The sequence below is a fragment of the Syngnathoides biaculeatus genome, chromosome 15, assembly GCF_019802595.1.
Source record: "Syngnathoides biaculeatus isolate LvHL_M chromosome 15, ASM1980259v1, whole genome shotgun sequence".
Lineage (NCBI taxonomy): Eukaryota > Metazoa > Chordata > Actinopteri > Syngnathiformes > Syngnathidae > Syngnathoides > Syngnathoides biaculeatus.
The window spans coordinates 20256151-20281625 of record NC_084654.1 but is presented as its reverse complement, the minus strand read 5'-3'; the positions used below and the strand labels follow the sequence as shown (position 1 = coordinate 20281625).

Here is a 25475-nt window from a genome sequence, read left to right as displayed (position 1 = left end):
AACGATATAATTATTATAATTTTTGTTGGTTTCAGTACAGTCTATATTGCACGTTAAATATAACCAAGTATTATGACGATTTCTTCTTTGATTCATGATCTGCTTGGTAGTCTAATTCGTTCACATTGCAGTATATTTAATACATGGCAGACTATTTTTTAGCAATTTTTAGTTTGCAGTGGATTGTTGAATGCAAGGATGACTTCATCACTGGTGCCTTTCATCTCTTTATTTCCATCAATACATATTTCAATAAGAAGCTATCAGCCACAACTCCCACTTAGTCACTTAGCCCACAAGCAAATGCCCCTTTTGCCTTTTATGTTTTATCACTTTTATGTAAAAACCAAAATTATCAGCCCACACTCTTTTGAGTTCAGAGATAATCGAGCGAGCGCATGTAATAAAATAATTTCCAGCCCGAGCCGTAAGGCATGCGGGATGCAGTCATCCCGTCGCCAAATATCAAAATTATAATACAGTATTTTTTGCACTAACTTTATTTTCCTGAGTTTTCTTCCCAACCTTGCTTTAATTAAAACAGAATTGGGGAAAAGAAATTGGTCCTCATGGCCATATTTGATTTAAAAAATTAAAAAAAACTGAAAATTCAGGTCATTTGTGTATGATATGTACAAATAAATGCGTCTTAAATATGTTGTCTCTAATTCCAGCCATTATTTGAGCTGCTTATCCTCACAGGGGGTCACGGGAGGGTTGGAGCCTATCCATCCTATCTTTGATAATAATAATAATAATAATACAGTATAATGAACTAATTTTGGGGTGGGGAATGAATGCAAAACATATGTAAGGACTTCGTTTTTCTAGCGCTGCTTTAAAACAAAGACGCCTTCATCTGCACTGTCGTCGTGGCTGTGGTCATGCGCCGCTTGCGCCTCTTGGCAACACAGGAGAGCGTCATCCAGGTGAGGGCCCAGCCCAGCAGAGGCCCGAGACGGCGAGAACCGCCGTGAGCCACACCGGGACATCGCCAGAGGAGTGAGGTGGGGCCAGACTCGGTCCGCTGTTCACCTTGGTGAAGATGTAAGGATGCTCCTGCAATGCGCGAGACCGATGCACGGTGGGTGTTAAAAGACGACACAACCCAGTTCAAATGCCATTTTTTTTAATGTAAAAAAAGCAAGATAAGTCATTTCACAACTTGTACCTCTTATAGATAATGTGGTTGCAATGTGCCTCGAACGAGCACAAAATAAAAATGATGTCTGAAAAAGACTACGAGAGCACCTGGACATTATTTAGGGCTAATCGAGGCATTTAAACTAATGATGGCAGGTTTACTGACTCCCTGAACACAGCCACATTCCCTGTTACGAGAGGGTGTTTCCACTTACGCAACCACATTGTCGTTGGATAAATTGATCACAAATTCCGGCATCTCATACCTACCTCTGTTGGACACTTGATGCCATCTCTGCCGCTTGGGAAATTGTTGTACGTCTGCTTTTTGCCCACGGGCTCCAACTAGGGGGGAAAGCTCCTTTAAGCAAAGTCTTTCGTCTAAACCAAGGATCTGTACTTAAAGGTCAAGTGTCATGCCTATAAACATTCTAAAATAGATATTGTAATGGAAAAATACATATAACATTATTCACTTTAATGTCTACACGAAAAAATAAAGCTGAGCGGAGAGCGCAAAGTTGCGGAAGTCTCATTTGACATCCAAGTGGCCGCCATATTGGCTGCATCTCCTGTCCGTGATGTCACGCTGGGTCATCCGCCAATGTAAACACGTTGTGCCGCCTACTAAGGGAGATGAAAACGCCCCTTCTGACACGGAAGCTCTTTTCGAAGAAGAGAACATCTGGCAACCGAGTGAAGTGACCGGGGCAACATTACCCTATTGTTTCGAGCCATATTTAGATGATATGCGGATCACGGCGAAACCGCATGCGGCCAAACCACCTCCCCGCCCGATCCACGTCCATGACAGAGATGACCCATGGCGGCTCGGTGCCGCGTTGAGTCACCCCGGCGGTGCCGCATCCGCCAATGACGGCTTCGGCCGTTGTGGCACATCGACACATTTACCACCCCTGATTTACGGATTATGTTTTTAGGTGCTCTATACACATTTACCTGTCATTCGGAACCCACAAATCTCTCGTCCTTTGCACCCGCGCAATCCATTTTTCACGACAGACCGGGTCTTTTTGAAAAGTATGAAGGATGAATCCATCCTTCCGAGCGTTCGAGCAATATCCAGCAATACAACGAGCCGGCATTTTGGCTAACGCGAAGGAACAACGAGCTAGCTTCCCGCAGGTAAAACTAGAACAAACATACGAGACCGCTTGAGTGCGCTACTGCCCCGTACGTCACTTCCTGCTTCTTGTCAAAAACAAATCCCATATATGTCAAAATCATGTTTTGTGGTGAAAAAACGGATGGGTCCATACCAGTTGCCGTTTTTTTCATGAATAACATACAAAAAATTTCGTGACAGTGGACCTTTAAATACAGACTGCCGTGACTACCTTTGGCACGTCTGCTTCTATCATGTCGTGGATTAGCTTCCTTTTCCACTTGTATCAGGCACGACCTCGCTCACCATGTTATTCCACACGGCCACGGCCATGTCGGCGTGCCCCCGTTCGCTGAAGTGGAAACAGTCTTCGGTGAAGTAGGTGACGTCGGGTCGCCCGTCCTGATGCGACGGAAGCAAATGAGTCGTATTCGGATGTGGTCAAAGTAATCAAGCTCATTCCACGATTTGTTTTTATCCATCCGTGCATTTTCTTTGCCGCTTATCCTCACGAGGGTCACGGGGGGAGTGCTGGAGCCTATCCCGGCTGTCAACGGACACCCTGAACCGGTCGCCAGCCAATCGCAGGGCACATCGAGACAAACAGCCGCACTCACAATCCCACCTAGGAGCAATTTAGGGCGTCCGATTGATGTTGCGTGTTTTTGGGATGTGGGAGGAAACCGGAGTGCCCGGAGGAAACCCACGCAGGCACGGGGAGAACATGCAAATACCACACAGGTTGGGTGCGGGATCGAACCCGGGACCTCAGAACTGTGAGGCCAACGCTTTACCAGCTGAGTCACCGTGCCAATAATTTGTTTTTAATTAAAGAAAAAAAAACAACACATTTTTTAATACGGTTTTGCTTTTTCCTTTTTGGGGGGTAACCAATCCTGTAAAGAGTTGTTGACAATTATTCAGAAATTATTTTCTCCCAGTGCAATTAATTATAATCGGTGTCCCTTTATGGAGATTTTTGTTACATATTCGCAGTCTGGTCCACTCCACATTTTTTTTCAGGTACTCAAGTATCCGCATTGCAATAATCACAGCAAAACGTGACCAATGAAATATCTCAAACAAAAAAAAAAATGTACTGGTGATGGTTGAGGTGGACAAATCAAATTATGTGTGGGATTAATTTCCCGTTTTTCTTGAAAAGGCAGCTAAAAATTCCGAATTAAATGATCCATCTTTCCTAAATCTGTGTAAAATGTGGAAACTAACATGAAATAAAAAGCTAACTTCGCTCTTTTTCACTAGACTGAAATGTGCAAGTCCAAAAGTAAAATCAAACCCGCCACCCTCGTGAGGATAAGCGGCTCCAAAAACCTGAACGTAGGCGGGGTGGAGGCGACTTACAGCGTTCAAGGGGATGACGGTGTTTTTTAGGAAGGGCTGCACCACCACGGCGAAGTCTTCCCTGTCGTCATAGCGACCGCCGTAGGCCACTTTCTCCGTCTCGATCTGCGCGAGGAACCGGGAAAGTAAAACTTTGCCAAACTTTATTGATTTCCTGGACCAGCTTCAATGTTTTGTTTTTTTTTTTTTGTCACACGGGAGGAAGCCGGAGTACCTGGGGAAAGTACACACGAGAAGATCTTACCTGGACTTCCCGGTTGATCCTTTTGGCTTCGGCTAACTCCAGAGAGTCTTCTCCCGGTAGCAAGAAGCACGGGCAAGCCAACCTGAAGTATGAACGGTTCGCTTGATGGTTTTGAAAAATCATACGCGGTCGCGGAATTGACGAGCATACGGTTGTATCACGTTGCACCCGAGGGTGTCCCTCTTGATCCTACGCAGGCCTTCCATCTCCAGGATCTCCAGAATGTTGACGATGGTCCTGGGAACCTTTAAAAAGGGGTGTCCGCACTATTGTCAGGTACGCCATATTTTCGCCGTCGCGTGTCGTTTCGGCGTCTTAGCTCACTTCTTCGTAGAGCGCGTCCAAGCTTGCCGTCAAGTGACGGCTGTAGTTCTGCGGCGACGACGAGGCCTGCGGACAAGACTTTCCTTTTACTGTGAAGGTGACGCGGTTGGGATGCGGTCTTGGAGAAGCAGCATGTGGCTCGAGGTGTTTTTGTTTTTTTTTTAGCAAGATTAAACCCGATCATGATATTGCTTGTTTAAAGTTATTCTGCACTTTTGTTAATAAAAAAAGGTTTACAAGACTGCGGGCCGAGTCGCTATGGATTCGGCAATGCACTCCCAGCCTAGCGTACTTTTTACTTTTACATTTTGATAAAAAAAATAAATATATTTCTTAAATGATTTAATTATATAAACTATTTAAACTATACATGTATTTCTACTATGCAGTTTATTATCAGGAAAAGCTATTAAAAAAAACAACTATTTTTTTAGGCTTGGAACGCATTTTTTCATTTTCCATTCATTGTAATGGGAAAAACCGCTTTGGTTTTCCAACGTTTTCAACTTTCAACTCACTTTTCAACCGGCCTTCTGGAACGGATTGTAAATAGTGTTGTAGTTTGTAGACACATACAGCAACAACAGAGTTAAATAGAATGAAATGAATTCAACAGGGCGGCACGCTGGCCCAGCTGGTAAAGCGTTGGTCTCACAGTTCTGAGGTCCCGGGTTCAATCCCGGACCCGCCTGCGTGGAGTTTGCATGTCCTCCCCGTGCCTCCGGGAACCCCCACATCCCAAAAACATGCACCATTAATTTGACACTCTAAATTGCCCCTGGTGTGATTGTGAGTGCGAGTGTGATTGGCTGGCGACCAGTTCAGGGCGTGCCCCGCCTCCTGCCCGTCGATAGTTGGGTTAGGCTCCAGCGCTACCCGCGACCCTTGTGAGGATAAGCGGCAAAGAAAATAAATGGGTGGATGGATATTTGTATCATTGTAATTGTCATTGCAAAACCGTATAAAAAATTGACTCAGCTGGTAAAGCGTTGGCCTCACAGTTCTGAGGTCCAGGGTTCAATCCCGGACCCACCTGTGTGGTATTTGCATGTTCTCCCCGTGCCTGCGTGGGTTTTCTCTGGGCACTCCGGTTTACTCCCACATCCCAAAAACACGCAACATCAATTGGACGCCCGAAATTGCCCCTAGGTGTGATTGTGAGTGCGGCTGTTTGTGCCCTGCGATTGGCTGGCGACCAGTTGAGGGTGTACCCCGCCTCTTGCCTGTAGGCAGATGGGATAGGCTCCGGCACTCCCCGCGACCCTCGTGAGGATAAGCGGCGAAGAAAATGTGTGAATGGATATTTTATGGAATCGAAGAAAAAATGAACACCAAAGACAATGTGGTTGCGTAAGTGTAAACACCCTCTTGCTACTGGGAATGTGGCTGTGTTCAGCGAATCAGTCGACACCTGCTATCATGATTACCCCCAAAATAACGTTCAAGTGCTCTCGTAGTCCCGCGATTGGCTGGGAACCAGTTCAGGGTGTACCCCGCCTCCTGCCAGTTGACAGCTGGGATAGGCTCCGGCGCTCTCCGGGACCCTCGTGAGGATAAGCGGCCAAGAAAATACATGGATGGGTGGATGAATTCAACAGTTTGTCCAGCATGATTCACTACCCAATAACATTGTGATGCTCCTTCTGGTGTGCACACCTTGGCCACGAGGGTGCAGTATAGCACAGAACAAATACAAAAGACTGTCTCAGTGAGCTGCAGTAATATTAGTCATTTTTCATATAAACTAAAGAATATGTTCCCGGGAGTATTAGCAGGTTTTTGTAGGACAACGTTATGTTGTTTGGGTAAATATACCGGAATTGTCTTTGTTTTGAGTTTAGTTTATCACCAAATTCAACTGGTCGTGGCAATAAAAAGTTTGGAGCAAACACTGCCTTTTTGTTCCTCTCGAGAATTGTTTACAATCTTGCCGCTCGTCGTGACGTTCGGTGCCACCGTGCAGCGCTCCTCAAATATTTGGTTGCGAGTCAAAAGACAAAAAGAAGCATTCACAGCGTTTGCTCACGTCTCGGTGGGGCACAATGAAAACGTTTGAGACGGCCGATCTACAGAAGTGCCATTATTCCTATCGGGGGGGGGGTCAATAAGTGATATCATTTCACAGCACCAATGAGCTGTTGCCAAAAAATGAAAAATAAATGAGAGGTTGCTGTGACAACATCTTTAATTTAAAAAAAAAAAAAAAATCATAAAAATAAAACTCACCCGATCGTTGCAAAACTGACACAGGTCATTGCCTCCGACGAAGAGAGTCACCAGCTTCCAGTCGTTGGCAAAATCCACTGTCTAATTCCAGAAAAAAAAGTATATAAAGTATAGAAAAGTATATATAAGATTCATAATTTTACAAATTTTACAAAAATAATCATGTACACTAAATCTAATTTTTCATGATGTAAAAATATTATATATCTTTTAAGAATAGATTTTAACTTCTAAAAAAATATATGTGGAATATTATCTATGCTTTAAAAACCTTAAATGTGTAAATCATTTTCAAATTAGTTTTTTATGGCATCAATTATTTCATTATTCAAATGGTTGGATATATCTTTTACCTAATAATACCACACATATTTTAAAAATATGAAATATGAATATGCATTTATCATGGTGTCACCCATAATTTCACATTTTAAAATATTCTCGATAGAGCTTTTCAACAATTTTCAATTTTTGCCAAATACAATAGTATGTAGAATAATATAATTACATGAAAACAGCAATATGAATAATACGCACCATATAAAAATGCCATAATTTATTTCTTGTTTTTTTTTTATTCAATTATTTTCAAATACAAATATCAATTGTTGTGTTATTTCTTTGTACTCACAGTGTCATTTTTCATCATGTCAATCAGGCGTCTGACTTGTCCTGGAATTCCCCTATATTCAAGACATTATTATTATCATAATAATGTGTTCAATAAATAAACAAACAGCGACAGAACGAACAACACATTTCTTTATGCATATAAATGTATAAATAATAATGTATAAATTGCTACGATTGGTATGACAATTCGTCTGTTATTTTTGAGCAGATGTAACCAATTAAAAATGGCAAAAAATAGCTTGAAAACAAATCCATAAATTGATCATTTATGGATTTCTATATGGATTGTTTCAAAACCCCAGTTCTAGTTCTCCCGTAACAAACGTTTGGCATAATTGTTGCAAATATTGAAGGTAAAAAAAAAAACGAGCAAAAATATTGAGGTTCGATATTGTACATTTGAGTAGGCTTGTTTTGTTCAAATGAATTATCGCCGTGTTTGGTTGAAGAAGGAAGGACGGCGCATGAGGTGTGCAGCTTCAATTCCGGTTATCTACCGTAATTTCCGGCCTACAAGCCGCGACTTTTTTCCACACGCTTTCAACCCTGCGGTTTATCCGGTGATGGGGGCACTCGAGCGGAAAAGGTCAGTATGCGAGCGGTGGAATATATGTGCCGAGGAAGTGACTTTTACAGGCCCTGTTAGCGCTGCGCTCGCGTGTTGCTGCTGTGTTACTGGCGTGTCTGAGTGATATTTACCAGTAAGATTTATGTTAACCGGCCCTGTTAGCGTTAGCGCTCCGCTTGCGTTAAACTCTTTCTGTGTACCGTTTTTCTTCGTAAATATCTTGAATTGCGGATTTACATGGCTGCCGCGTACGCATGTACCAAATGGTATTTCCTTTACAAATGTACTCGGTGAGGCTTATAACCAGGTGCGCTCTTTCGGCTTGTCCTGTTAGTGGTCGCCACAGCGAAACGCTCATATTTGTGTGCCACAGTTTTTACACCAGACGCCCTTCCAGACGCAACCCCTCTCGGGGAGCGGAGGCCCCAGTGGGATCCGAACTCTCGACCACTAGTTAACCGAACAAACGCTCTCACCGCCGAGCTACGGGGCCTCACTTATAACCCGGTGCGCTCCGTTGGCCGGGAATTACGATAAATGGGGTTCGTTTACTGAGACCTTTGAAAAAGGCCCGTTCGATCTTTTCAACTCACGAGACTTTCGCCCCCGTCACGGACACGTTGAAGCCGCTCTTCTTCTTCCCTTGACCCTTTGACACTCCTTTAAGGCCCGGATTGAATTTCCTGAGGATGTCTGGGGGGGACAAAAATGCAACATGGCCTCAATTCCGACTCCTACTTGTTTTATTGTCATGTTTTAAAGCAAAGGGTAGACCCAGCAGGCGCAAGACGCGGACTCAACGTTGTTCTCGGTCGCGACGTCGGACAACCTAAATCCAACGTAAATTTTGAATTTGGAAAACTTGAATTTTCACGTTGTCAAATAACGTCATTTCAACGTTGATTCCTCGCGGGTGTCGCAACTAACGTGATGTGTCTGGAAAATATTCCCGTGATGCTGCCATTCCTGAAAGAACCTTATTTGACAACATAAAAATTCAACCGTGGTATTTACGTTGGATTTAGGTTGTTTGACGTCGCGACCTAAAACAACGTTAATTCAACGTTGAATCCACGTCTTTTTGCCTGCCGGGGAGTGTCTTACTGGCTAACGTGGTGACGGTCTCCAGGTTTTTATCGCCGCCAATGCTGTGGGGGGGGGGGGGGGGGGGGGGTTCACATGAAGCTCCCATCAGCGGAGAAAGAGTCAAAATATTACAAGGGCCACTCATAAGACAATTTATGGGATGGGGGAGGTCAAAGACCTCCACGATGTTCCACTTCAACACAATGTTTGTATCAAGGCGGCACGGTGGATCAGCTGGTAAAGCGTTGGTCTCACAGTTCCGCGGTCCTCGGTTCAATCCCGGCCCCGCCTGTGTGGAGTTTGCATGTTCTCCCCACAACCCAAAAACATGCACCATTAATTGGACACTCTAAATTGCCCCTAGGTGTGATTGTGAGTGCGACCAGTTCAGGGTGTACCCCGCCCTCCTGCCCATCCATCGATCGTTGCGATAGCCTCCGGCACTCCCCGCGACCCTCGTGAGGATAAGCGGCAAAGAAAATGGATGAACGGATGGATATTTGTATCATCGCATGTGTGTGTCTCACATATAAGATTCAAATTAGGACGAGTTCTTCTCTGAATTTTCTACATATTTCATTTTTGCGGGGTAAATTTTGTACATGTCTGGCAGTTGTCAGGACACATGTAAATAGCCAAAATGGCCACTTCAAAGTAAAAATTGCAAATGGAGATATTGAAAAACACGCCAATCATATTGAAGGAGAAAAGCAAATCGGCAAGATTTTACCTCACCTCCACGACACTCCTCTGTATTCGGTTCTGAGCTGCAGGAGAGTCTTTGCCTTAGCGCCAAAGCCAGCCTAAAACACACAACGACAACAACAAGAAAAAAATGAAAATGATATTTGTTTCGAATGGTTTGTTTGGTTGCACTCGGTAACTTACTGTTATGGAGTCCCCCAAAGCCGCCACTACCTTGATGTCGGCCGGCCGGACCTTGTGGGCTAACGCAACGAGCACAGTTTGACATTTCGCCGACCGAGCAGCGCCGTCGGGTCGTTACCTGAAGCGGGCGCCGAGTCGGACGGTCCCGTGTTAGTACACGAGAAGTCACTGCCCCAGTTCTACAAAACAAAATACTGGTATTTAGGGAAAAAAAAAATGGTTTAAATGTTAGATTGAGCGTGAATAAATATCAATAAAGATATCAACATACGGTAACCGGTGGAGAGGTCGGCGGCGGTCCTGGAAATGTGTAGTTGCTGTTGACAGCTGTTCTGAAGAACGGGGCGGCCTGAAAAACCCGTTCAAATCTTAAAGGTGCTGAGATTGGGCCCGGTATTAAGTACCTGTGCTAACATATCCAATTATATCAATAATAATTTCACTACGGGCGGCACGGTGGATCAGCTGGTAAAGTGTTGGCCTCACAGTTCTGAGGTCTCAGGTCCAATCCAGGACCCGCCTGTGTGGAGCCGAGCCTGCGCGGGTTTCCTCCACGCACTCCGATTTCCGCCCACATCCCAAAAAACATGCAACATTAATTGGACACTCTAAATTGCCCCTAGGTGTGATTGTGTGTGCAGCAGTTTGTTTCAATGTGCCCTGCGATTGGCTGGCGACCAGTTGAGGGTGTACCCCGCCTCCTGCCCGTTGGCAGATAGGATAGGCTCCACCACTCTCCGCGACCCTCGTGAGGATAAGCGGCGAAGAAAATGTGTGAATGGATATTTTATGGAATCGAAGTAAAAATGAACACCAAAGACAATGTGGTTGCGTAAGTGTAAACACCCTCTTGCTACTGGGAATGTGGCTGTGTTCAGGGAATCAGTCGACACCTGCTATCATCTAAAGTGCTTCTGATTACCCCCAAAATAACGTTCAAGTGCTCTCGTAGTCCCGCGATTGGCTGGGAACCAGTTCAGGGTGTACCCCGCCTCCTGCCAGTTGACAGCTGGGATAGGCTCCGGCGCTCTCCGCGACCCTCGTGAGGATAAGCGGCAAAGAAAATACATGGATGGGTGGATGAATTCAACAGTTTGTCCAGCATGATTCACTACCCAATAACATTGTGATGCTCCTTCTGGTGTGCACACCTTGGCCACTAGGGTGCAGTATAGTAAAATGTGTATTTTATTGAATCGAAGTAAAAATGAACACCATGTGGTTGCGTAAGTGTAAACACCCTCTTGCTACTGGGAATGTGGCTGTGTTCAGGGAATCAGTAGACACCCGCTATCATTTAAAGCGCCTCTGATTACCCCTAAATAACGTTCAAGTTCTCAAGTAGTCCTGCGATTGCCTGGCAACCAGTTCAGGGTGTACCCTGCCTCCTGCCCGTTGACAGCTGGGATAGGCTCCGGCACTCCCCGCGACCCTCGTGAGGATAAGCGGCGAAGAAAATGGATGAAAGATGGATAATTTCATTATATATTACAAACAATGAATCAATTGCTACTGTAACTTTTCGTTAATTGAGCCAGAAAGTTCAGATTTCCATTATTAACCCCCCCAACACGACATTACCCCCAATAAACGCCTGACACTCTCTGCAGTTGAGTGATTAAACACCCTCAGCTGCTTAATCGGGAAATATGATGACAACACTACGAAAGCTGGTAACAATACAGCGATGTGCCTTCTTTCATGAATACGACATTGAATATGATACATTTGAATGATGTACATTTCTAATATGAAATGTAGCTCTCATATTCATATCACAGTTATGATATGTAGTTTATTATTCAGTGTTACTACCTCAGAGGGACACTTCAGCGCAATGCCGCCCGTGAAATCTTGAGTGAAGGTCTTGTTTCCCACCGGCTCGAACTGCGCGACACGCACAACAGCGATTGGAAAATGAAACAAAAAAATAAATGTGAATATAATAAATGAAAATTTGTACCATGTTGTTCCAGAGGGCTCGAGCCATCAGCGTGTGAGCTCTCTGGCTCAGGTGAAAACAGTCGGGCGAAAAGTACGAGCGATCGGGCCTCCCGTCCTTAAAAGCAGAATGACCGGGAATTATTGTATGATTTTTATTAATAATAATAACTGATAATGTATAGTGGTGACAGCCCCTACCGGCAACGTAGGGAGGACGACCTCCCTGAAGAACGGCTGCAGGACGACCGTGAAGTTGTCGTGGGTGTCGTAACGCCCGGAGTCCACCAGCTGGCGCATTGCATGCTGGGAAAACGCACACCAGGGAGCTCAGAGAAAATTGTGGAATGTTGTTTTGTATATGAAGATGAAATAGAATGTACCAAAATAAACATTTGAAAACCGGAGAGTTCTAATAGAAGAAATGTGCTGGACTAAAGTTAAACACAATTCAACTGTACCACACAAATATACTGTTCTAGAAATAAAAGTTAAATCAATTTTGTACAGTTTTAACATTTGAGTTTGGGATTAATTTTTTTTCCCCCCAAATACCACAAGAGGGAGCCAGTGTACCTCACATTGTGTCCGGGACCGACCTGATAAGCTCTGCTGAATTCTCCCGTCTTTCGGAGTTCCCACGAGCCATCTTTCGGCTTCAGCACGCACGGGCAAACCATCCTAAAAAAATAATAATAAAAATAAAAATCCATCTACTTCAATCGCTAATATTTCACCTCAACTTCATGAGTATTTTGCTTTTTGGGGGGGATTTTTGTGTTGCTCTTCTCCCCCCCTCACAGTTTTGACAATGTTTCCTCCTGAAATTCCAGGAATTGTCAAAAAAACTGCCTCAAAAGTTAAACGAAATTTGGGGTTCAAACCCCCATCGCGCGAGCAAATCTCCCGGGACTTCTCCGGCTTCGGCGATTTGACCCGCCGCGGGTGTTCGGATTTGAAAAATATCACGAGCTGACCTGACGAACCAGGTGGGGCAACCCTGCGTGTTATCTTTATGCAGATCACGCAGCGGTATCATGTTCAACAGCTCCACCAGGTTGACGAGCGCACGTGGCACCTGCAGGAGAATAAAATTTGATATTCGGGGATGATGAAGTGTGCGTGGTTTGTGTTGTGTTGTGTCGCACTAACCTCACGGTGGAGCATGTCCAGGGCTCGACGGATGCGTTCGGCGATGTTCCTGGGCGAGAAAATCACCTGCGACGGTGGGAAAACCATCAAGGATCTCGCACACTACACTCTTAATACTACTACTGTAATACTTTTACACACATTAGCGAATACTCACTGTGTCTGTGCAGAAGTCACACAAGTCGTTGCCCCCGATAAACACGGTGATCACTTTCCAGTCATTGTGGAAATCGATTCTCTGCGTTCATAGCAGAAATGTATTTCTTAATTGTAAATAGCTCGTGCGCAGTGACGTCACCATTTTCACGCCGCCACATTGCCGGTCAAAAGGGGGGGGGGGGGGGGATTGAACTGGAGCGGAATATTCACAATGCCCGAGACTTGTCGTGCTGTTGGTTGTCACAACAGACAAGAAAGATGTTCAAAGAGGTCATTCCGTGGAATATCATCTGAAAAAAACAGAAAATATCGATCAATTAAACCTGAAGGATGGTGCAAATCCGAATACGCGCGACTGTGTAGCGATCACTTCACTTCAGGTAGGAATTATTATTCTCAATCTCAAATTCCCGAGAAGTATTTATAATGCCAAGTTGGCTCATTTGAGAACAATGGATATTCAAAAAAAAAAAAAAAAAAAGTTGACAGGGAGTCGTCTCCAACGTACAAGGAAGCGTGTTGCGGCCATGTGTTAAACTTTGGTCAACCTCTCGCTGACATTTTTTTTCTCTTTTTTTAAAATATGCATTGTTCTCAAATGAGTCCAATGCATATTTAAAAAAGAAAATAAACCGTCGGTCACCGAGAGATTTACGTAGGTTAGCGTGTGGTCGCAACGCGCTTCCGTGTACGGGGGGCTGAAGCCGAACCCAGCAGTTTATTTTCTTTTTATAAATACGCATTGGACTCATGTGAGAACAATGCATAATAAAAAAAAAAACGTCTGTCACGTCGCAACACGCATTGTCCTCAAATGAGCCAACTTGGCATAATAAATAACTTTTAGGAAACGCTACAGAGGAGCCGACTCACTTTTTCTCTTTCATATGTAATGAATGCGAGTTTGTGTAAAACCGGGGGTCATTTATTGAAATATTGGTATTTGTATTGAATACTCGTTGAAAAGATCGGTGGATTTCGGCAAAGGTTAACGTGTAGCCGAACACGCTTCCGTGTTCACGAGCCGTCTCCCCGTTGAGAACAGATCCAGCAACGAAGTATTTGCATGGGTCCAGACTTTTATACACTTTCAAACTTTTCCGTGTAAATCTCGACGACTTACTCACCAGATCCACGCGTAGATCCAGTTGTCCAAGACGAGCGGAAGCGAATTAACGGTCCGATTTCTTATCGGCAAAAACATCGACTTCGCCATTAAATACGGCTCCTCTATGCCGAGTTTATCTAATTTTTCCACGTACCTTCGTTTATTATCACCTTCTAAATGTTTGACGGTATCGGACAAGACTCTTGGTGTCGTGCTATACAAGGCGTATTTCCGTGTTGTCTCCAACCGACTTACCATTGAGCAATGCTTAGCGTGTCCGGCAATATGGCGACGTAAACAAAAGTCACGTGATTTCATGACGTCGGTGCACGAGCTCTATAGCATTTTACCCTACCGTGTCATTTTTCATCATGTCCACTAGGGTGCGCACTTGTTCGACCAAGTCACTGAAAACCACAAAACAGCTGAATTAAGTCCCCGCAAAGGTGGTTTATTTAAAATAATAATAATAATAATCATAATTGTGTGCATTTGAGTGAGGCATACGGACCCACTGGTGGCGCCGGCCACGGCCTGGTTGAGGACGGCTGCCGGAGAGTCCTCCTTGCCGACTCCCTGAGAGAAGCCAGTCAGGGAGGGGTTGAACTCCCTCAGGATGTCTGCGCAACCCCCACACATGCATTTTTTTTACTCATCAGATTTTCAACCCAGATTTGTTTTCATCCAAAAACGCCACATGAAATCATTACACATTTATGAAAAAAAATAAAAATAGGTATATACTTGGCAGAGTGGTGACCGTGGTGATGTTTTCATCACCGCCAATGCTGAAAAATGTAACAAATGAGGCAGTTTATAAACTTTCAATGAAATATGATATTTAATACCAAGTTTTCCGTTACCTCCAGGACAGTCCTCTGTACTGATTGATGACCAGCAGAAGATTGTCTGACTTTGCTCCTACGCCATTACCTGCCTGCAAAAACGTAATAATTATATAATATAATTATGCGCAGATCAATCGATTTATCGGTAACCCCAGAATCGGATGAATTTTTTTTTGAAACGTACCGTCAGAGAGTCGCCTACCGCAGCCACCACCTTGACGTCCGCTGGTCTCAACTTGTGAACTACAAAAAAAAATGACATCAAGTCCAGGTCATACAGTATATACAGTACACGCATATTTGTCAAATATCACATTTGGTACCCGAGTTAGGTGCTGTGGGAGACGGACGGCGGTCCTCGCAGGGGATTTCAGTGCCCATATCCTAAAAAAAAAAAAAAAAAAAAAAAAAAAAAACAGTATAAAGGCACAAGGGAATAATTATGAGCATGAATGCAACCTAAAAGATAAATAATAAAGTATTAGAATTGTTATTATTAATTTTAAAAATTGATTTAATGTATTTATTATTATTATTATTATTTCAGTGTCTATCTTGTGCGCATGTATGTGCATGGGGAATGTAGCACAATTATTTGTCACGCATATTTGCTGTATTTTTTTCAAATTACCCAACAGGATTAAATTTCATGTTGAAAATGTGCGGTGAATGAATTTTAAAATGAAAAATACATTTAAAATTGATAAACAGTTGATTTAAGCAAAAGTTGGTTCATTAATTGAAAAATACAGTTTAATAAATGAAAAAAAAAACAAAGACTGTAAAAAGTATTTAACACGAATAAACAATAAATAAAACAAGTTTTAGTCAAAATTAATGTATTATTAAACAATACTAGATTTTAATTCACACACAGTTCATAAAAATAGTTAAGCACAATATTTCAATTGAAAATAATCTACAGAAAATAATATACAGACTGTATAAAAAGAAATCAAATCAAAATAAAATTTGCCCATTTTAAATCTTTTATTGATTGAAAAACTCACCTATTTGCTGTATATTGTGCTCTTGGCTAAAGTTATAAAATTATTAATCAATTGGCAGCATCTATGTGGAAGTTTAATTTAGACAAACATAGTGGTTTGCTGTCACCTTGCAGCATCTATTGACAATTGTAAATCTTTTTACACTATGGCGTCAATTACTTCATTTTCACTCTTCAGAGCTGGGCTCAGTCCCAATCCTCACTATACATGTATTGATATATTTTATTAAAATTCAATAATTACCAGAGCTGTTCGTTCAATAGCTTTGCCGTTGCTTTTTGGGGAGTTCACCTGCGTCTTGAGGAAGGGTCGATCCTGGATATTATAGCGTGGGGAAGTCATGTGACTTTTCCAGTACTTCCTGGGTTGTACTTCACTGAGTTTTTGTCTTACTTTGTGACCTCACCTGAGTAGGACACGGAATAGTGACGTCGTCGGATGGAGCGGATGACGCCTGGAGCTGAGAGGAGGAGTTTGGTTAAGTAGCTGTTAAACCCCAAATTCACCGCAAAAAATAATGAGTATGAGAAAATTTGGTACGCAAAAAAAAAAATAAAAAAATTGAGGAACCATGCCTGAAATTAAACAGGAAGTTGGATATTTTGCATCAAAACTGACATTTTAGAGGTAACTTCGGGGCTAAGGCTACTTCTAGATATTTTGAAAATTTAGCCCTTAAAACCAGTTGCACTTAGGAATATGGACGTCATGAGTCCTCCAAAAAGTCTCGAAGAACCCTCGCCTGAAAACACAGGAAGTCAGCAATTTTGGTTCAAAGTACCAAAATTTCCGGCCCACAAGCCCCAAATTTTTTCACACGCTTTCAACCCTGCTGTTTATGCGGTGATGCGGCTAATTTGTGCATTTTTTTTCGAACGGCCGCAAGGGTGTACTCGAGCGGAAAAGGTAAGAATGAGACCAGTGGATTATATGTGCCGAGGAAGTGACTTTTACCGGCCCTGTTAGCGCAGTGCTGGCGTTAGCGCTGTGATACCGTGTTGCTGGTGTGTTACTGATGTATCTCAGTGATATTTACCGGTAAGTTTTATTTCAGTGAGCCCTGTTAGCGGTAACGCGGCGCTAGCGTTAATGGTCGCAAGGGGGCACTCGAGCGGAAAAGGTAAGAATGAGACCAGTGGAATATATGTGCCGAGGAAGTGACTTTTACCGGCCCTGTTAGCGCTGTGGTAGCGTGTTGCTGCTGTGTTACTGGCGTGTCTCAGTGATATTAACCGGTAAGTTTTATTTTAGCCAGCCCTGTTAGCGGTAAGGCGGTGCTAACGTTAACGACCGCAAGGGGGCACTTGACCGGAAAAGGCAACAATGAGACCGGTGGAATATATGTGCCAAGGAAGTGACTTTTACCGGCCCTGTTAGCGCTGTGCTAGCGTTAGCGCTGTGCTAGCGTGTTGCTGGTGTGTTACTGAAGTATCTCAGTGATATTTACCGGTAAGTTTTATTTTAGCCGGCCCTGTTAGCGGTAAGGCGACGCTAACGTTAACGGCCGCAAGGGGGCACTTGACCGGAAAAGGCAAGAATGAGACCGGTGGAATATATGTGCCGAGGAAGTGACTTTTACCGGCCCTGTTAGCGCTGTGCTAGGGTTAGCGCTGTGCTAGCGTGTTGCTGGTGTGTTACTGAAGTATCTCAGTGATATTTACCGGTAAGTTTTATTTCAGCCAGCCCTCTTAGCGGTAGCGCGGTGCTAACGTTAGCACTTGCGTTAGCGCTAGTGTTAACGCCGCACTTTTTCTTTGTAAATATTCGTGTTTCAATGTGGGTTTCAATGCGGGCACTCGCGGCTTTTACACAGTTACGGAGTATGTATGTACCAAATAGTATTTCCTTTACAAATGTACTCGGCGAGGCTTGTAACCAGGTGCGCTCTGTAGGCCGGGAATTACGGTAGCCATTTTAGCTGCTTTGTTCGTCCCAGGGTCCTTCAAAGACGTACAATATTATGAAAAGTCAGGACCTAAGCCCGTTTTATTTGGTTCCACAACATTTGACAGGCACGTCTATCATGCGTAGATCCACGAAGTGTCTCTAGAACCCACAAGAAGTCTGGCATTTTGCTCCGAAGTCACCATTTTGGGGTCATTTTGGCTGTTTTGAAATATCCTCAAAAATGGACTTCAATCCCTACAAGCAGTTTTACCCAGCAATATGAAATGAGTGTTCGTAGTCACCCGCACAAATCCCTGAAAACTGCATTTTAACAGTTCAGGAAGTGACTGCTGGGTTCATCCGTTTTAATCTTTATATCTTTTCATATCTAATCTTCCTTAACGGCCAATAAAGGTTCACCTTACATTTGGTTTGAGCTTCTTTTTTTTTTTTTTTTTTTTTTTACTAGCACGGTTAATATGATATAATAAACATAAGCGTGTGCAAACTGTATTGTTACCATGTGTGTCCACAGCTGCAAAGCCAGTTTGCTTGACATCTCCTCCTAAATGGAAACATACATTATATTTATATGATTTTTAATCGCATTTGGAAGTGGCTCCGTTGTGTGCATACCGGGTCAGAACTGTCCTCCAGAATGAGTGGTACCGGCTGCAGCACAGCGGTGACGTTGGGATGCCACTTTGCGTTTGCCAGCACGCGGCTTACAGAGTACTGGTCGTGATTATAAAAAAAAGGCAATATTGATGGAAATATTCAAAAAAAGTACATGGGTAGGAAATATGCTTTTTACCTGCATTTTCTGCACACGAGTCGCCTCGCATAATTTTGTGTTTTCATGACTCGGGGGCATGCTACTAGAACAAAAAGGCAGAGTTTCACTGTCTAGATTTATTGGTATTGACACATTTTAAAAAATATGTAATAATAAATACATATTTTTAAGATATTTTGGGGAGGGGAGAGAAACTCACTTGTCTTTTTGTCGACTGGAGCTGAAGACCACGACATGAAGTAAAGTCTGACGCAACTATGAAAAATAATATTTATGAAAAAACTGTGCTGAAACTGAAATACTTGATGTATATTATCATATTATTTATATTTTTTTTAAATTTTTAGATATTAATTATTAACAAATATATTTCCACACACTCACAGCATGCTTCATTAAATTACTTAATAACTTCATAATTTCATTTAATAAAACAGACTTATTAAACATTACAAAAAATAAAGAGCAATTATACTACATATTTATTGATCATAATACATTTTTAAATGTCGCTTTAATTAAGGAACCTTTTTAAAATATACATTATGAGGACTCTTCATTAGGTACAAAATAACTAACTTTATCAAACCATAAACAAAAACTATTTTTATACTTTTATTCAAACGAATAACTTCTTAAATATTTCTTTAATGAGAGAAAAAATAATCCAAATTTACTTGCACAAAATATATACTCAGTTGACATGTAATTTGGTGCAAAATCATAGCTTGTAAATGGTACTGAAAATTTTGAATAATTGGTAATAGCTGCCTTTACAGTATATACAGTACATATCATTAATGAAAAAAAAAAAACAAATGAAAATTCAGATATATTTGCACAAATATTTACACAACATATGAAGAATTCAGATGCCAAACCAGCTAAATCCATCAAGTGTATACAATATTCCACTCCCAGGACAGATACATATTTTAAACAACTTTTATGGGACAATACCTGGTTCTGTAATAGCCGCAGCGCCGCTTCCACTTCCCGCTCGACATCCTCAACCTGCCAAAAAATAAAAGCCCCATCATCATCATCATCATCAGCCGCTTATCCTCACAAGGGACGCGGGAGTGCTCGAGCCCGTCGCAAGTATCTCCGGGTGGGGTTACCCTCAACGCGGAGAACATGCAAACTCCACACAGGATTTGAACCTCGGTCCGCAGAGCTGTGAGGCAGACGCTCTAACCGGTCAACCCCCACTCTAAATTGTCCCTTGGTGTGATTGTTTAGTGCGGCTGTTTGTCGCTATGTGCCCTGCGATTGGCTGGCAACCAGTGCTGCCTTTTGACAGCTGGGTTCGGCTCCGGCACTCCCCGCGACCCTCGTGAGGATAAGCGGCAAAGAAAATGGTGGGATGGAAGGATTTTGAATCGTACTTGTGTTGAACAGGGACTTGTCTGACATGTGGAAACAAACAGCAGCACCAACTTCCAGCCTGAAACCTGCAAATGCACAATTAATACATTAATACACCATAATTTTATATGACCATAAATACTAAATAGTTCTCTCCGCACTTGAGTAACAGTAGTTTTATGATGAAGTATGGCGTCCCGTGAGAATTAACGTCAGCCTACCTGGTCTGACGGGAACAGCGAAAGCTCCTCTGCTTCTTGCTGCAAACTCCTGCAACACAATAACTGGTTATTATATTGTTATTTGTGAGTATGTGGTTATTATATTGTTATTTGTGAGTGTGTGTGCATGTGTTTGTGTGTTTTACCAGGGTTGAGACGGGAATTCAGCATTCCCAGTGACCAACGCAGGGTTGAACATGGACAGCAGTTCTGTGCATGACATGGCAAATATGACGGCCATTTTTTTTTTTTTTTTTTTACAAATGATTTTTGAATTTTGCATTCCCATTTGCCCCGTTGACGTCACACTTTACACTTCCGATTCTAACATTTTCTTTTAGAAACATAAAAACATTTTTCCACTTACCGGCCACTCGACGGAAAATCTTTACAGTCACATCCCTACAGATAAAAAACACAATGCTGGCGCTTTGGTTCATTTTTTTTTATTAAAAAAATGAATTAGAGTAGCTAAATAAATACCCAACGCATTTTTATTATTATCATTATTATCTTACCTGCCGGAACGCGACGTGCTCAGCCGATAAAGCGCCGAGACGTCGGCAGGTCGTACGGCGTGAACTGGGAAGAGAGGGCGGAGCAAAAATGAAAGATATTCAAAATGTTGAAAAAAAAATAAAGATAACGCAAAATATGAATTGAGCAACAGCTTCCCACCTGATGGAGCAGCGAGCACGGAAACCGGGGTTGGTGAGGAGCAGAGGAACGGTGGGTGACTTTCTGCCTGTGACAGAATACAGAAAATTAAATATATATATATATATATATATATATTGTTTTTTTTCACACGAGTTAATTGAGATGAAAATAAATAATAATGATAGCAAAGTGGAACAGTGATGTGCGGCTAGTTAGCTGGATAGATAACTGGCTAGCTAGTAAACTGCTAGCAAGCAAGCTAGCTAACAAACAAAAATATGCTCCATTTTGTCACTGATCGAAAAACAAAATATTGGATGGCCCATTGGCCACCAAAACTGAAGTGGCCATCCGCCATCTTGATACTCCCAAAACAAGCATGCCGACCTGTGCAGCGACAGCGATTAACTGCGTTAAATCACCAGTTTCGTGGCTGCGAGAAAACATTCCACAGGTAAGTTAGAAAGATTTGCTTTGACACTGTTAAAGTTTGTTTGTAAAAGTTTTTTTTTTAAATTTATTTTCTGATGAGCTTAATTTGCTTGAACAAAGTTTTGTTTACGGTTGTTGTTTTTCACTGTTCACTCTGCTTCACCTTTATAGGCCGATGTTTTTTTTCGCGAAAAAGCAATGGAAATATTTTCCCAAACTTCATCAGTGGATAAGCAAGAAAACACATCTTGTGTGAAATTTTGTTGCTGAATTTCATAATACAGAACTCTGCAAATTGAATTTGATTTTCAAATGCGAGCAAACAAGTTTGAAACGGGCCTTCGCAGAGAAAACAAATGAACAATGCGTTTAGCGTGTACAGTGCTACCTCGGTTTTCGAACGTCTCTGTTTTTGTACAAATTGGTTTTCGAATGAAAATTTCGAAATTTGGATTTTGAATATTTTGGTTTTCTAACAAAAATTGGTATTCGAACGCCTCGACCGGCTGACCCACGACAATTTGTTATTGTGCTTTCGAACGAGCCCCCGGAAAAAAACGGAAACGACGTACCGCACGCGGTCGCGCAACCAGTTGAACTACACGCTCCCGGTAGTGACTTGTTTTCTTCCATTTGACCAATATTAATCCCCCGATCATGGCTCCATAGAAGGCAGGCGGAACTGCAACCGTGTGGACCAAGCAGAGGCCACAGATCTTGGAGGAAGCCTACCATACTCTACTACTAAAGCATACACATTTTAAGCAAAATACACATTTATTTCTGAAATGATTTAATTATATAAAGTGTTTAAACTATACATGTATTTCTACTATGGAGTTTATTATCAGGAAAAGCTAAAAAAAAAATGTTTTTTAAAATTAAAAAAAAAACTAGTTTTTAGGCATGGAACGCATTATTTAATTTTGCATTCATTGTAATGGGAAAACGTGCTTCGGTTTTCGAACGTTTCAGTTTTCAACCGGCCTCCTGTGTTCGAGAACCGTGGCAGCACTGTATTTTTCCCGTTGCGAGTCCTTATTTCCAAAAATATATCGAAGTGATTGACTTAAAATGTAATGTTTTTATGACCAAAAAAAAAAAAAAAGATTTTTTTTTTTTTTTTGCTATGTTATGAAAATAGTCCTTCACAGCGTATTTCGGGAAAAGTTAACATGTCACGGAAATCGGGCCCTAGGAATGATGCAAGGTTTCTAGCTAGTCACTGTGTTATATGTCTTTTCTTTGCACTTAGCCTTTTTTTTTGGCTTACCAAATCGAATTAAAAAGCTTTCATATTACCAGAACTGAAAAAATGTAAATCTGACATGACCAGTTTTAAACCTACATGCCAAAATTTGAGAAAAACCCCGCCATAACCCAACCCGTAAACGTGTCCTCCAAACATTTTGGGAGGACCGAGATGGCGGCCAACTAGCTATAACCAATCGACATACCGGTCAATATGTATCCGCTTATCCAGTCTTTTTTTTTAGGATCAGTGCTGCTAGCATGCTAGCTAGCTAACGAGCTAACTAACTAAAATATGCTATATTTTGCTCATTGCTACCAAGATAGCTCGTTAGATAGACGGACAGACAAAAAGACAGACAGACGGACACCTTCTGGTACGTCTCTTTTGAGAGTTGACTGGTGGGGGTGTTTATGTTGGCAGTGTCTAAATGGGGGAGAAAGAAATTAAAATTCAATTTTCAACAGAATATTGCATTTCCCTCTTGAATGGTGGAAAATATTCAAATATCAGGGGGAAAAAATCATAATACAGTTGAAATAGAAGCATTTTTTTCAATCATCATATATTTTTAAGCGTCTTACCTGCGAGCAAAAGCGCGGCGCCAATGAGAAGCAGCCGAGCGAGGAGCGCGGATCCCGCCATGATCGCTAACTAAACGCTCACCTTTCACACTGAGCGTTGATTTTGTTTTCTTTTTTTTTTTTTTTTTTTTTTTTTGCTGCTTCGGCCTTCCTCGCCGTGAGCTCGGCCCCCCCGCCCAACTGCTCAATATAACCGAGGCCTCGTTCGCACGCTCAGGTATCATTTATGACTCTCGTGAGGATGCAGGTGAGACAATGCGGACGCCAATGCTGTTGATACCGGATACTGTATGCTCAAATACACTAAATTATTACATATTGGTAGTGCTGTTTAGCAGTGGTTTTCAAATTTTAAACAAAAAAAATGTATAAATAATTTAGCATAACTTGCTAAAAAATATTGAACGCGGTTTCCTCCCTGAACATTGACGATCGAGCAATCTTCCGTATCAGTATCACAAACTCAATGTAACCGATTTTTGCCTATTGAGACCTGTTTCGATATCTTTTAAACACTGCAGTTTTAATCCATCCATCCATTTTCTAAGCCGCTTATCCTCACAAAATATGGGTGGCACGGTGTATCAGCTGGTAAAGTGTTGGCATCACAGTTCTGAGGACCCGGGTTCCATACCAGCCGCGCCTGTGTGGAGTTTGCATGTTCTCAACCGTGGCCTGTGTGGGTTTTCTCCGGGTGGGCGCTCTGGTTTCCTCCCACATCCCCCCCAAAAAAAACAGGCAACATTAATTGGAGACGCAAAATCACAGGTGTCAAACTCAAGGCCCGGGGCCCGGATCCGGCCCACCACGTGATATTATGTGGCCCGCGAAGCCGAATCTAGAGTGTGAATTTCCATGATTCTCGTAAAAATTTCAAATCGTCGTATATCATGAATGACAAAGTTGAGATTGAGTTGAGTATTTTTGTGTCACCAAACGTGAATAGTTGAAAAACACACATTACCCTTGATTTCTGATTCCAAAACGAGTTCATAAATTGATGATGTAAATATGATGAGACGATGAAATATTTTTGTTCCACAGCCATAACGGCCCTCTGAGGGAAACCGCAACAAGAATGTGGCCTGGGAGAAAAATGAGTTGGCTCTAAATTGTCCCTAGGTGGGATTGTGAGTGCGGCTGTTTGTCTCGATGTGCCCTGCGATTGGCTGGCGACCAGTTCAGGGTGTGCCCCGCCTCCTGCCCGGTGACAACTGGGATAGGCTCCAGCACTCCCCGCGACCCTCGTGAGGATAAGCGGCAAAGAAAGTGGATGGATGGATAGCAAAAATATGCATTATACACGGATTTCCTCCAAAATATCAATTATCTCACAGTGGCTGTATCCTGATACAGGAAAATATAGCATAAAAATATCATACTATACTTTGCTCATTGCGCATAATGATTGTTTCTAAGTTTGATGAAATTGCAATATGCAATTTATGCAACTTATGTAATTTTTCCATGCAGTTTCCTTCCAGATAAACGCTTATCACGCAATCACAGCGTCATTAGAGGTCGTCATATAATTTAATGTGCAAGATGATTTCTTTCTTGAAGCTTTGCATGGATATCATAAACCGTCTTTCATAGTTCCAATTATCGTGCAAACACTAAATCATGATACAAGAAAAATATACATCACTATATCATAGTGTAAATTGCTCAAAGTAGAAGATCACTTTACATTGTTTTTCCAAAATATCAATTATATTGAAATTTCTACATTGTGATACAGGAACAAATATTTGAAAAAAAATTGTAAAATGTGCAAAATATTATTTTTAGTTGCAAAACACTTATTTCCTGGAGTTGTTGGGGCATACATAGGTAATAAAAAACAAAAATATGAGCTGCCCCATCCTTTTAAAGAATGAAGGTGCGTGTGGACACAGTGATAGTAACCAAAGAGATATGATTCCATTTCTTGACGTGTAATAAAAACCATTTGGGTGTAAACGTACGATACCCTCAGTCAACAAGCGAACAAAGAGGGTTTTTGTCCAGCTTCCACGCAGCACAACAGACAAATCCCCGAGCTCAAAATCTATTCGATAAGTTGATGTTTAACTATTTTTTTGTTAATAAACTGCAACTTGCGTCACGTCTTCGGCATATTTCAACACGTTGCGCAATCGGCGCGTTAAGCGAAATGATGAAACCCCGGCGGAGTTTTGGAGATGGTGATGATATGATATGCTTTATGGCATCGTCAGATTGTTTCAGTTGATAGCCCGACCCTTGGAATGAACCAGGGTACTGATTTGATCTTCAAAAACAAAGTACATTACATATATTATGTTGTTTTGGGAATGTGTTTAATATATTTGAAAACAGATTTTGCTTATTATGTTTCTAATTATATTTATTATTTTTATTGTATTTTTTCAAGAAATTTTTACATGTGCTGTTTTGTTAATTACTAGTATTTTTTAATTGTTTACATGACTG

The 25475-nt window shown here is 42.0% G+C and overlaps 1 protein-coding gene across 1 annotated transcript; it reads right to left on the bottom strand.

The window, feature by feature from the left end:
• Window positions 1-114: 114 nt before the first annotated feature.
• Window positions 115-23270, bottom strand: LOC133512919 (phospholipase B1, membrane-associated-like). The gene is given in 44 exon segments (XM_061842997.1): window positions 115-951; window positions 954-1059; window positions 1414-1488; window positions 2576-2671; window positions 3635-3739; window positions 3879-3960; window positions 4029-4123; window positions 4203-4268; window positions 6429-6509; window positions 7060-7111; window positions 8223-8322; window positions 8734-8777; window positions 9451-9518; window positions 9604-9662; window positions 9722-9782; window positions 9875-9952; window positions 11419-11490; window positions 11567-11662; window positions 11746-11850; window positions 12144-12225; window positions 12522-12622; window positions 12697-12762; window positions 12854-12934; window positions 14319-14370; window positions 14475-14583; window positions 14708-14751; window positions 14827-14900; window positions 14996-15054; window positions 15135-15195; window positions 16065-16136; window positions 16228-16281; window positions 18229-18273; window positions 18345-18443; window positions 18523-18586; window positions 18704-18759; window positions 19465-19518; window positions 19893-19958; window positions 20094-20142; window positions 20240-20303; window positions 20461-20495; window positions 20612-20675; window positions 20772-20838; window positions 22808-22863; window positions 23022-23270. Coding segments are annotated over 44 exon segments (3189 nt in total). The 5' UTR covers window positions 23083-23270; the 3' UTR covers window positions 115-838.
• Window positions 23271-25475: the final 2205 nt, after the last annotated feature.